The sequence below is a fragment of the Cynocephalus volans genome, chromosome 13 (assembly GCF_027409185.1).
Source record: "Cynocephalus volans isolate mCynVol1 chromosome 13, mCynVol1.pri, whole genome shotgun sequence".
Classification (NCBI taxonomy): Eukaryota; Metazoa; Chordata; class Mammalia; order Dermoptera; family Cynocephalidae; genus Cynocephalus; species Cynocephalus volans.
In genome coordinates, this window is record NC_084472.1 from 22,435,990 (window position 1) to 22,447,958 (window position 11,969).

The 11,969-nt window shown below is 35.7% G+C and overlaps 1 protein-coding gene across 3 annotated transcripts in view; it reads left to right on the top strand.

Annotated features, from left to right (window-relative positions):
* PSMA8 (proteasome 20S subunit alpha 8) overlaps positions 1 to 11,724 on the top strand; it is a 48,399-nt gene extending 36,675 nt beyond the window's left edge. For all 3 annotated transcript variants that reach the window (XM_063077431.1, XM_063077432.1, XM_063077433.1), the window contains exons 5-7: positions 10,506 to 10,625; positions 10,741 to 10,803; positions 11,632 to 11,724. In XM_063077431.1, coding sequence (XP_062933501.1) covers positions 10,506 to 10,625; positions 10,741 to 10,803; positions 11,632 to 11,724 — 276 coding nt within the window. The remainder of the gene's footprint in view (positions 1 to 10,505; positions 10,626 to 10,740; positions 10,804 to 11,631) is intronic.
* Positions 11,725 to 11,969: the final 245 nt, after the last annotated feature.

Below are 11,969 nucleotides of genomic sequence, written 5' to 3' on the forward strand. Positions count from 1 at the left end.
ATGTAAATGAGGTTATGTAGTATCTATACCCAGCTTAGAAGAAAATATTTTTTAATTGGAGCAATAGGTTCTGGGGTTTGGCAAATTATGTTAACTAAAAACTCTCATGCTGTAAACACCTACAGTGTTAGAATGATCATTAACATTTTTTAATGTATAGCTGAACTCACAAGAAAGAAAATCCTAAAGGGCCAAAAATAAAGAAAGAATGGTGGGATTGCAAAATGGTGCAGCCTCTATGGAAAATGGTATGGAGGTTCCTCAAACAATTGCAGATAGATCTACCATATGACCCAGCTATCTCACTGCTGGGAATAAACCCAAAGGAAGGGAAATCATCAAGTCGAAGGTATACCTGTTCCCCAGTGTTCACTGCAGCACTCTTTACAATAGCCAAGAGTTGGAACCAGCCCAAATGTCCATCATCGGATGAGTGGATACGGAAAATGTGGTACATCTACACAATGGAATACTACCCAGCTATAAAAACGAATGAAATACTGCCATTTTCAACAACATGGATGGACCTTGAGAGAATTATATTAAGTGAAACGAGTCAGGCACAGAAAGAGAAATACCACATGTTCTCACTTATTGGTGGGAGCTAAAAATTAATATATAAATTCACACACACACACACAAAAAAAAAACGGGGGGGGAGAAGATATAACAACCACAATTACTTGAAGTTGATACGACAAGCAAACAGAAAGGACATTGTTGTGGGGGAGGGAGGAGGGAGGGAGGTTTTGGTAAAGGGCAACAATAATCAACCACAATGTATATCGACAAAATAAAATTTTTTTTAAAAAAAAGTAAAAATAAATAAATAAATAAAGAAGAAAATTTGAAATAAATAAATAAAGAAAGAAAGAATTGAGTACCAGAGCAATAAGCATGTGTGTTGATAATACTTCTGCACATAAGAGTTATTATAGTACAAGATTTTCAAAGATAATTCACCATCAAAAGTTGTAAAATGTGGGCCGAGCCCATGGCGCACTTGGTAGAGTGCTGCGCTGGGAGTGCGGCGACGCTCCTGCCGCGGGTTCGGATCCTATATAGGACTGACCGGTGCACTCACTGGCTGAGTGCCGGTCACGAAAAAACGACAAAAAAAAAAAAAAAAGTTGTAAAATGTTTAAACAGTCCATCATTTAACAAATATTCAGTCTATAAGTATTGAATTCTTATTACATATCAAGTACTGTTCTAGGTTCTGGGGATATAGAGATGAACTTCGGACCAAAATACCTGACCCTATGAAAAAGTAGGGGAAGGGGACAGACAATATAGAGATATATAATATGTCCAGTGGTGGTGTGGTATAATATGAGTGCTGTGAACAAAAAAAGAAAGAACAAGGTTAGGGAGGATAGAGAGTGACTGGTATATACAAAGTGGTCAGGGAATGCCCTTTGAAAAGGTGACATTTGAACAGAGATCTGAAGAAAGTGAAAGAGCAAGCCAGATAGTTATTTGCTATGGAATTCCAAATAGAGGAAACAAAGGGCAAGATCCCAAGGCAGCAGCATGTTCCATATGTATGAGAAATAGCACGGAGGATGTTGTAGCTAGAGCATATGACTATGCTATAGCAAGTCAACAAGAAAGATAGTGGTAAGAGATTGTATTAGTCCATTCTCTGATGCTTGTAACAGAATACCTGCAACTGTGTAATTTATAAAGAAGTGGAATTTATTTATTACAGTTTTGGAGACTGGGAAGTCCAAGGTCAAGGGGTACATCTGGTGTAGGCCTTCTTCTTAGTGGTAACTCTCAGCAAAGTCTCCTGGCAATGCAGGGTATCACATAGCAAGAGCTGAACAAGAACATATCCACATGCTTTCTTCCTCTCCTTATAAGGCCACCTGATAACTGTTTAAACCATTAACCCATTATTCCATGGATGGATTAATCAATTCATGAGGGCATAGTCCTCATGACCCAATCACCTCTTAAAAGGCCCCACCTTTCAAATACCATAGTCGTATTTCCCACACTCTTAACATTGTTATAATGGGGATAAAGCTTCCACATGAGCTTTGTAGGGGACAAATATTCAGACCATAGCAGAGACAAAGTAACAGAGTTAGGAGGGGGCTTGATCTTGTAGGACTTAAGAATAGAGTAATATAGAAATCCATTTGAGGTTTTTGCTTATTGGAGTAACATGATCTGGTTTATATTTTTAAAGTATCTCCCTAGCTGCTGTATTGAGAACAGATTGTAGGGAACTAGGATAGAAACAGAGAGACAAGTTAGAGGCTGTGTTCAGTAATCCAGGCAAGACATGATTTAGATCGGGGCATTGGACCAGTGGAAGTTGGGAAGGACCCTGCATAGTGTGTGAAGGAAGAGATCAGTGTCCTAGATCCCAAGTGGAAACAGTATTTGAAGAAGGAGTTATCAACTCAGTCAGTGCCACTGATGGGTCAAGTAAGAAGAGGACTGTGAAATGATTGGATTTAGTAATGTGCAGCTCATTGGTGACCTTGACAAGAACATCTTTAAAAGAGTGATGGTGATGAAAGCCTGATTGAAGTAGATTTAAAGGAGAAATGGAGGAAAGATCAAGAATTATTAAAGGATGCTAAAACTATCGGCTAAAAAGAGGGTTGAGAAAAGGATATTCACATGGTTTCACATATTACTTATTAATCATAAAGGCAAAAAGGTACCTTTTCAGTGGAGAGATCTGGTAGACACCACCATCACCATCAAACTTTGCATCACATATAATGGGATAAACTGATATGTGCCTCATGGTGTGGTGCAATGGAAAAGAAATAATATCACCTTTGTAGTATTCTCGCTATTGGATTTAAGTTAAATCCAATCAAGAGGGAACAATCAGACAAATTTAGATTGTGGAACATTCTACAGAACATTTCAAAATGTTCATGTTATTGAAAAACAAAATAAAGGCAGGGAGATTTTTCTAGTTTAAAGGAGACCAAAGAGACTCACTAAAGAGATTGTGCTAAAGAGAACAATCCATGATCTTTGATTGGATTCAGCATGAGGGAAAAACAGACCCAAAGGACATTTGGGGGACAACCAGAGATACTTAAATATGGAGTATAAATTAGATAATAATATTGTGTCAGTTTTAAATTTCTTGGATGTGATAATTGTAATGTAGTTATCTAAGAGAATATCCTTGTTTTAATGGGATAGATACTGAAGTATTTAGGGATGAAATACTATGATGTCTGCAACTTTAGCATTAAAAATTATACGTGTGTAAATGTATATAAATGAAGAGAAGTAAAAAAAATCTCAAAATGTTAATAGTTCATTAATCCAGGTAAAGAGTATGTTGTCAGTTCATTGTACTTTCAACTTTTCATAAGTTTGACAATTTTCAAAATAAAAAGTTGGAGAAAAGGGAATAGGAAGGAAGTAGAGGTAGTCTTTTAAGAAGTTTGGCTGTAAGAAGGAGCAGAGAGATGGAGTAGTAGCTAGATATGGGTTCAAGAGAAGTTCCACCCCCAGACTGGCAACACTACAGGATTCCTCCATTCAGTAACAGTATTCAGCTCTTACTATGTGCTAGGCACTCTTCTGGGCAGTGGGAATGACAGTGACTAAAACTAAATATCTACATTCTAGATGTAGAGAAAGACAAGTAAATGCATAGTATATTAAGTGGAGTTAAGAAGGATCTATCCAAAGATTCTGTTGATCTGCCAGATTTGAAACCCATCATTTAGACTTGAAAAACTGTAGCATTAGGAACTGTAACGTTAGGTCTGTGTGGAATTCTTACTATGTAGGACTTGCTCAGCCTTATAATCTTAAAGGACTTAGCCAAATATGATATAAATTATAAAGTGGCAAATTATTATAAAACTAGTTTTATAATAATTCTAAGACGGTATTTCCTTTTTCCACTGTGTAGACATATGCATCAATAGTGGATAAACTTGCTTGTACCTTAGTACCCAACTGTATTAGTACTCATTTTATTCTTTATTATCACACATTTGCAGTAAACAAAGGAATACATTCTTTCTCATTAATTGTCTTTGAAGAAATGGTAACAATTACTAATTTTATTAAATCTGGACTCAAATACACATCTTTTTAGCCTTCCATGTGAAAGTACGCATAAAGCATGTCTGCTGCAGGTACGGTGGTTATCTTGAGGAAGACCAGTTGTGCAGTTGTTTGAGTTGCAAGCTGAAAATAGTTCAGTTTTTTTATAGGATTTCATTTTTACTTGATAGAACAACTGACAAAATAACTATGGTTATTCAGACTTGGAGATTTGGCAGGACACGGTCTCAAGAATGAGCAAACTGTGCCTATTACTTTAAAGAAAAAACTGACAGTTTTTATTGCCAATGATAAAAACCAAGTTTTCAAGCAAAAATATTAGAATTGTGGAAAATATTTATTTGCCACAATGAGTCTGACAGTTTCTCAGTAGTTAAAGACTTCTCCGATAATGGGTGGTAAAATTAATGAGCATAATTATTTGATATCTTAGAGATCAAATGGGTCAACATTTGGAAGAGCTGCATAAGTAAGTGAACCAGTGTTTTCCAAATGAACAAAGCATGATATTACAAAATCTTGCAAGATGAGTGATCTATTTAAAGCAAAATTACGTAGGTTTTACTGATCCCTATTGACTATTAGAAATTAAAATTGAGAAATTTAAAATATTTATTAATTTATTTAAGAATATTAATAAGTCTAAGAGACTTTAATATAACACAGTACAAAAAGTTCATTCATGTGGTTGTAGATTGCAGGTTGCAATTAACTTTTAAGAAACCACCACCTTTTGATTGGAATATCCACGTTTTTCTGAGAAGGGTGTTAAAGTATTCCTACCTTTCCTAATTACATATTTGTGTAAGGCTGTACTTCAGCCACAGTACGATATTGCAATATATTGAATGCAAAACAGATAGAAGAACTCAACTTTCTCTTATGAAGTCAAGACAGTAAAGATACATACCTGTATAGATAGACAGATATGGACTTTTTTTTTTTTTTTGGTGGCTGGCTAGTACAGGGATCTGAACCCTTCATCTTGGTGTTGTAACCACACTCTAACCAACTGAGCCAACCCTCCAGCCCAGTAAAGATACTTTTAAAAATATAAAACAGTGCCATTCTTCTCATAAAATAATTTTTTTGTTTGTTTTGGGAAATAGAACTTTTTATATAAACATGTTATTTATATTAACATGTATTATAGACTGAATTGTGTTTCCTAAAATTCGTAGGTTGAAGCCCTAACCTTCAATATGATTGTATTTGGAAATAAGGCCTTTAGAGAGATAATTAAGGTTAAATGAGGTTGTAAGGGTGGGGCCCTAATCCCATACGACTGGTTTCCTTATAAGAGGAAGAAGAGACCCCCAGAGAGCTCTCACTTTTGTGTGCAGATGCACTAGCACACTCACACAGAAGAAAGGCCATGTGAACACAATGAGAAAGCAGTCATCTGCAGGCCAGGAAGAGAGCCCTTACCACAAACCAAAATTGCCAGCACCTTGATCTTAGACTTGTAGCCTCCAGAACTTTGAGAAGATAAATTTCTGTTGTTTATACCATCCAGTCTGTGGTACTTTGTTATGGCAGACCAAGCAGACTAATACAACATGTAATGGGTTTATTATTTTAAATTAATTAGATATTTAAAATTTTTTCAGTCCTATTTTTTAATCATTGGGTCTGGAGTTTGATTTTACAATACTTACACACTGATAAATTAGCCTGCTACTGTTTCATGGATACCAGAAGAAGACTGAAGACACCTCTGGGTCAAAAACCAAGGACTTTATTAGTCATGGCACAGCAACCAGCATGAGTATCAGCATATTTGCATAGATTTCCTTTTGCCCCAAATCCCACAGGGTTGATGTAATATGGCCTGCTTAGATGCTATGCATAAAGTTGGTTTGGTTCAGGGCAGAAGAACATGGATCATGGAGAACCTGTTGTTTTTATAGCAAGTAGTAAGCTACCCTGCCTTTTGTTTGAGGAAAGACATTACTGTATCTCAATATTACCAGCTGCATAGACAACCCTGTAAAACAGAACCTTGCCTAGGGGCCCAAGGAGCCTGATCTCTCTCAACAATAATATGGTAAATACAAGTAAGTATAACACAATCAAAATACTTTGGAGTTATCAATACAGGTTGAGTATCCTGTATCCAAAATGCTTGGGACCTGAAATCTTTTGGATTATGATTTTTGGGGGATTTTGGAATATTTGCAAGATACATACTGGTTGTGCATCCAAAATCCAAAATGTCCCAATGAGCATTTCCTTTAAGTGTCATGTTGTTGCTCAAAAACTTTAGGATTGTAAGCATTTTGAATCTTGGATTTTTGGATTAAGAATGCTCAACTTGTAATTTTTAAGAGTATAAACTGCTGGTCTATAGCAGGGATCAGCAAACTTTTTCTTATAGGGCCAGATTATAAGTATTTTAACCATGTAGGCCATATAGTCTCTGTTGCAACTACTAACCTCTGCCATAGCAGCCTAAAACCAAGACAAGACATGTAAGTGAATGGCTGTGCACTAATAAAGCTGTATTTATAAAAACAGGGAACTGGCCATAGGCTATAATTTTCTGACCCCTGGACATTGGTTTATATATCTGTAATGAGCCGACACAGACCTTATAGAGTAAGATTCCTGAGCATAGGGTTAAGCTATATATGGAAGTAACCTTTCTTAGACACCAATTGGGAAGGCATAAACCACTCAGGATATCCAGTCTATTATTATGTAGTAAAAAGTCAACCTAAAAGTACTCTTACATCTTCCATCATACAAGAAAAGAGCCTCTTGATCACACTTTGCATTTCAAGTACCACCTCATTTCACAGCAACCAACATGAGCTTCATGGTGGGAGACATTACCTCATCCCTCAAAGTTGTTTGCTGCTAACACAGTCCTGAGGAATGGCCCTGTCAAGAGTGGTCAGTGCCATGCAGTCTAATTGTCAACAGGGCGATTCTATGAAAATTTAAATCAGATCAGGTCACCCACTGTTCAAAATCCCCTCTTGCCTCCCATGTAATTTAGACTAAAAGCCAAAGCCCTTAAAGAGGTCTACAGGCCTTGCCTTATCTGGCTCCCCTTTAATTCTCCAGTCCACATTTTACTAACTCTCCCCTTGCTTCTTTGCTCAGCCAGACTGGCCTCTTTATTGTTCTTCAAGAGCTTAGACATACGCCTTCTTCAGGGCTTTTATCCTTTGTCCTTATTTTTCCCTCTGCCTGGTCTCTTTTCTTACAGATGTCTGCATGGCTGCCATTTTTACCCTTTGTGTGAAGCCTCTCCTAACCAGCCTTTCTAGCATTGCAGCCTCCTCCAGTGCTCTTTATTCCCTTTCTTAGTTTTATTTTTCTCCTTGCCACTAACATACTGTTTATTTTACATATTTTCTTGTTTATTATGTTACACCCCCAGCCCCTGACTTTAAATTCATGAGTGAAGGGATTTTTTCTACTTTTTGTACTGTTGAAAGACCAGTGCTTAGAATAGAACCTTATATGTAAGATGATCATAAATATTTAATAAATAAATAAATAAATAATGAATAAATAAATGAATGTATATAATGCTATCTACTTATTCTCTCCCTTTAAACTTTTTATTTTAATTTTTATTGAATCAAAATTGATTATACATATTTTGGTGGTTCAACATTGAGATATGTTGATCAAATCAATATTACTAGCATATATATTGTCACAAATAGTAATTATCTTCATGCTCCTTGTCCAATCTCTCCCCATCTCCCTCTCCCTCCCTGTTCCCCCCTCTAATTACCCTAGATTTCATCTCTCCTCCTGAAAGAATAATGGTTACTCTGTTGATTTGTTGTCTAGATGATATGTCCAATGCTGAGAGGTGTGATCAGGTCCCCCAATATTATCATAGAGCAGATGCATTAGTAATTTTTTAATAGTTTTTTTTTTTTTTTTACTTGTTTTATTTCCTTTACTAACTAAAAATATATTAGGGGAAGTTTATGTCTTAAGCATACAAGGTCTGTTTTATAGTAAACACTAATCATGTATTTTAGGGTGAAAACATAATATTTATAGCATTCAGATCATGAAACTATGTGCCTAAATGCCTACTTTGACAATAATTCTACTTTATAGATTTTTTTAAAAAATAATATTTTATAGACATTTATTTGTTTGTTTTATGATGGCTGGCCAGTGTGGGGGTCGATGTTTCTCAAAGTGTATTTCTTTTTACGTTAATAGGTATAAGGTAAACAAGCTCTCTAGCTAAGTAAATCGGGAAAATATTTATCTAAAGAAATTAGTAAGTTTCATTACTGAAGTACTTCTGGATCTTCTAAAAACATTGTAAATCTAGAAGCAGGTAAAATAGTAGTCCCCAAGATAACTTGAATTTAGAACCTTTTTATCATAGGTTGTCTTTTCACTTGGTATTGTGTGGAACTCACTTTGGAAAATGCTGTCATAAAGATACAGAACCTTCAGGCTAAAAAGACTTTAAAAGCTGTTTAATATAACCATCCAGTTCACTGTTACTGACAACACTTGGCCAGTTTTACTTTCTGTTGTTGATATTTAAAAGATAATGGAAATTGTAATTAATTTTATTTATTATAGTAAATTTTCTTATTCATTCCCACATCTCTTTTTTTCTTAGTATGAACGAGCACACTCAAAAATATTTACTCTGGAATTTTGCAAAACTTCAAATGGGAAAAGCTGCTATGTACATATTACCTGAGGTCTTGTCCTTCCTGGGATCACATAGCATCAAGGGAAGATAGCCAGGGGACCAGAGACCCTTGTCTTGATCTTCTTTATGTGTGTCTTGTAAGAATCATGATCACTGGCAGAAAGCACAGGCATTAAAGGGCAGAACAAAAAGTAATTTCTAGACTTTGAAAGATTATTACAAGTTAAGTTTCATAAAAACCAACTCTGAGACAGGGATTATAATTTTTAGGAAATGTATTAGGAAATACTTTGGGGATCAGCATTTGTTGAAGGGAAGGGATTAGGACTGGGTAGAGTGAGAAGCTGGGCTGCAATGCAGTCTTAATAAAGGCTTCAGTTTGTGCCATGGGAAGCTCTGGACCTGTGGTGACTTTTCAAAATTGTTCCAAGTTGGGGTAAAGGGACCAGACATTAATAGCTCTTCATCACCCAGTCATTTGATAGGGCTGCCCCTAGAAGAACATGTGACCTTACATGAGGCAGCTCTTGTTAATGAAGGAACTTCCTAAAGAAGATTAAGAGCTGAGCACAGTGTGCTGTCAGCACTTCCAGCAGCTGCAGGAATAAGGCTTAAACATTTCTAAAGTTATATGGGGCAGTGTGTCAAAGGATCCGCTTCAGAGGTATACCAGAGAGGTATTGTTTTTGGCTGCTAACAACAAAGACCTGATGATACTTAAAGACTGATTTTTCTCACATAATGAGAAGTTTGAAGGTGGACAGATGCTGGCATTTGCTGCTTTTATTCTTAGTCTTTTCTCATGTTCTCAAGGTGGCTACTAAACCTCCAGCTAACATGTCTGCCTTCCAAGCAGCAAAGGTTCCTAGAAGCTCCACCCAGTGACTTTCACTTGTATATACCTATTTGAACAGAGGCTAGGAAATTACGTTTTTCAGCAGTCACATCGCCTGGAGTTCTGTCACAAAGGAAAAATGGACATTGGGATTAGCTAATAGTCTTTGCCACAGAAAATCATTACTAACCTGGGTAGGCAGTAGGAAAAACATTGCAAAACTATCAGTCTTTTTGAAGTGGGCTGCGGTGGATGATGAGGGCCAAGGGTGGTGGGGGTGGGTGGGACAGGAGATGAGTGTGGCAAGAACAGGCTAGATTTGAGGAGACCAGTCAGGTCAATAACCAGTACTGCCTATAGCCATGCAGCCAGGGAAATCCATTTGCCTCTTTCCTTCATCTGATGAAAATTTCTAAAGAACAAAGAAAATCGGGAATGAAATAGAAGCCCTTCTTGCTTATAGAATCAAAGAAGATAATTAACTATAATTAGGTGACCACCGTGCTTTACTCTAAGTTCTAAAAAAGTGGTACTCAGTCCTTCTCACCTAGGCAGCTTTCTTCTTCACATCGATGTCTCTTTTTTTTTCTCATTTCTATTTTGTTTTTACACCATATTGTAAAGTTACAGCTGCTTTTCTCTCCATATCTTTTGGAGTTTCACTTTTTTTCAGTCTTTTCTGGTTATCAAAGACTTGGGAGTCATTAAACTAATAGAAAGCATTGGCCAAAACAAAACATTGGTATATTTGAAAATAAAAGTATGCCACCATTACAGATTATTCATATAGTAATCAAATGAGCTGCTGAAATGTTTGCTGAGTTTTTAAATCCACAATTTTTTTTTTTTGTATTTCTATTAAGGAATACTGGAGTAAACTCTAACCCCCTAAACTTCACTTAGTAACCATAAATTTATTCATATTGCAATGATGTTAATAATTATCTTTTATTTTTCAAGGCAAATGCAATAGGCCGAAGTGCTAAAACTGTTCGAGAATTTCTAGAAAAGAATTACACAGAAGATGCTGTAGCAGATGACAATGAAGCTATCAAATTAGCAATAAGAGCTTTGCTAGAAGTAAGTGATCTAGTAAAGCATATTCAGAAAAACATGGGGTTTTTCTTCTCATTCATTTTTATTTGTAAACAAAATTTGCTGAAGTAATTCCAGGATTGTACTTGTTCTACATTAGGTTGTCCAGTCTGGTGGGAGAAACATTGAGCTTGCTGTAATAAGAAGAAATCAACCTTTGAAGGTAAGTAATTAACCAAAGAAGAAAGACCATCTGTAGTATAAAGTATTTCGACAAAAGTGAAAATGTTGATAGCTGTGAATCTTTATTATAAGCGTGAAATATTCATTAGCACTCATTGACACCATGATGACTTACTCTGACCTGTCCTTGACAGTTCCCATTGATTATTCACTTATCAGTTTCATAGATAACTCGTTTCAGTATTAAGTTTAGGTCTCCCTATATAAATTTCTTAAGTTTAATGGAATAGTCTCATAGTAGCAATCAGGTAATCTTGGATCTAGTTGTGAGCAGTACAACAGAAAATCAAAATTGCATTGCAAATTCTTAGAAAATAAAAACTCTCTGCTTTCTACTCTGAGTGAGGGAGACATAAGTGAAGCAGCTTAAATTACTTTTTCCTACCTCTTTTGGCTGTTCTCTGACTGACAAATTACTTAAGTCCTAACATACACACAATCACTTGGTAGGGTGAGGTGAGGGTAGTTCAATAATAAGTTATTTGCTCATGAATAGAGATAAGCCTTGCTTAAAATGTTTTCAGAGTTATATGCATATCTAGGATATGTAATGCCATATCACATTTTGCCCTGCTTTCTTTTTTAGCATAATGATAGTGGAAATGTCAGAGATCTGGTTTTGTCCATAATTGTTACAAGTGTATTGCTTTTGAACATTTTGAATCATTTCATTGTGTATTTGAAGTTATAAAATAAAAAGTTATAAATAGAAAATATAAATTAATAAAATATTGGATTTCTTCATATTGTAAATATTTAGATACTATTGGGTAATTGAAATTTGCTTTTTAAAATTTTTTCTTTTCAGATGTTTAGCGCCAAAGAAATTGAATTACAAGTAACTGAAATAGAAAAGGAAAAGGAAGAAGCAGAGAAGAAAAAATCAAAGAAGTCTACCTAATTCTTAGGAAGACTGCTGGGAGCTTTTAATGTTTTGTTGTACTGCTTGGAATTATTTAGAGAAGTTTTAGAGGAAATAAGTTACTTCGCAGCATTACATTTACTACTTATGTGCTGTTTTGAGAATGCTAGATTTGTGTCTGTCTTCATTCTATTACATAGTCAAACATAGATTAGCGTGAAGACTTTCTTTGAACGGAAATTTCAGTTATGGTTGAAAGCAGTCTTAATTCCGCATAAGTTGAG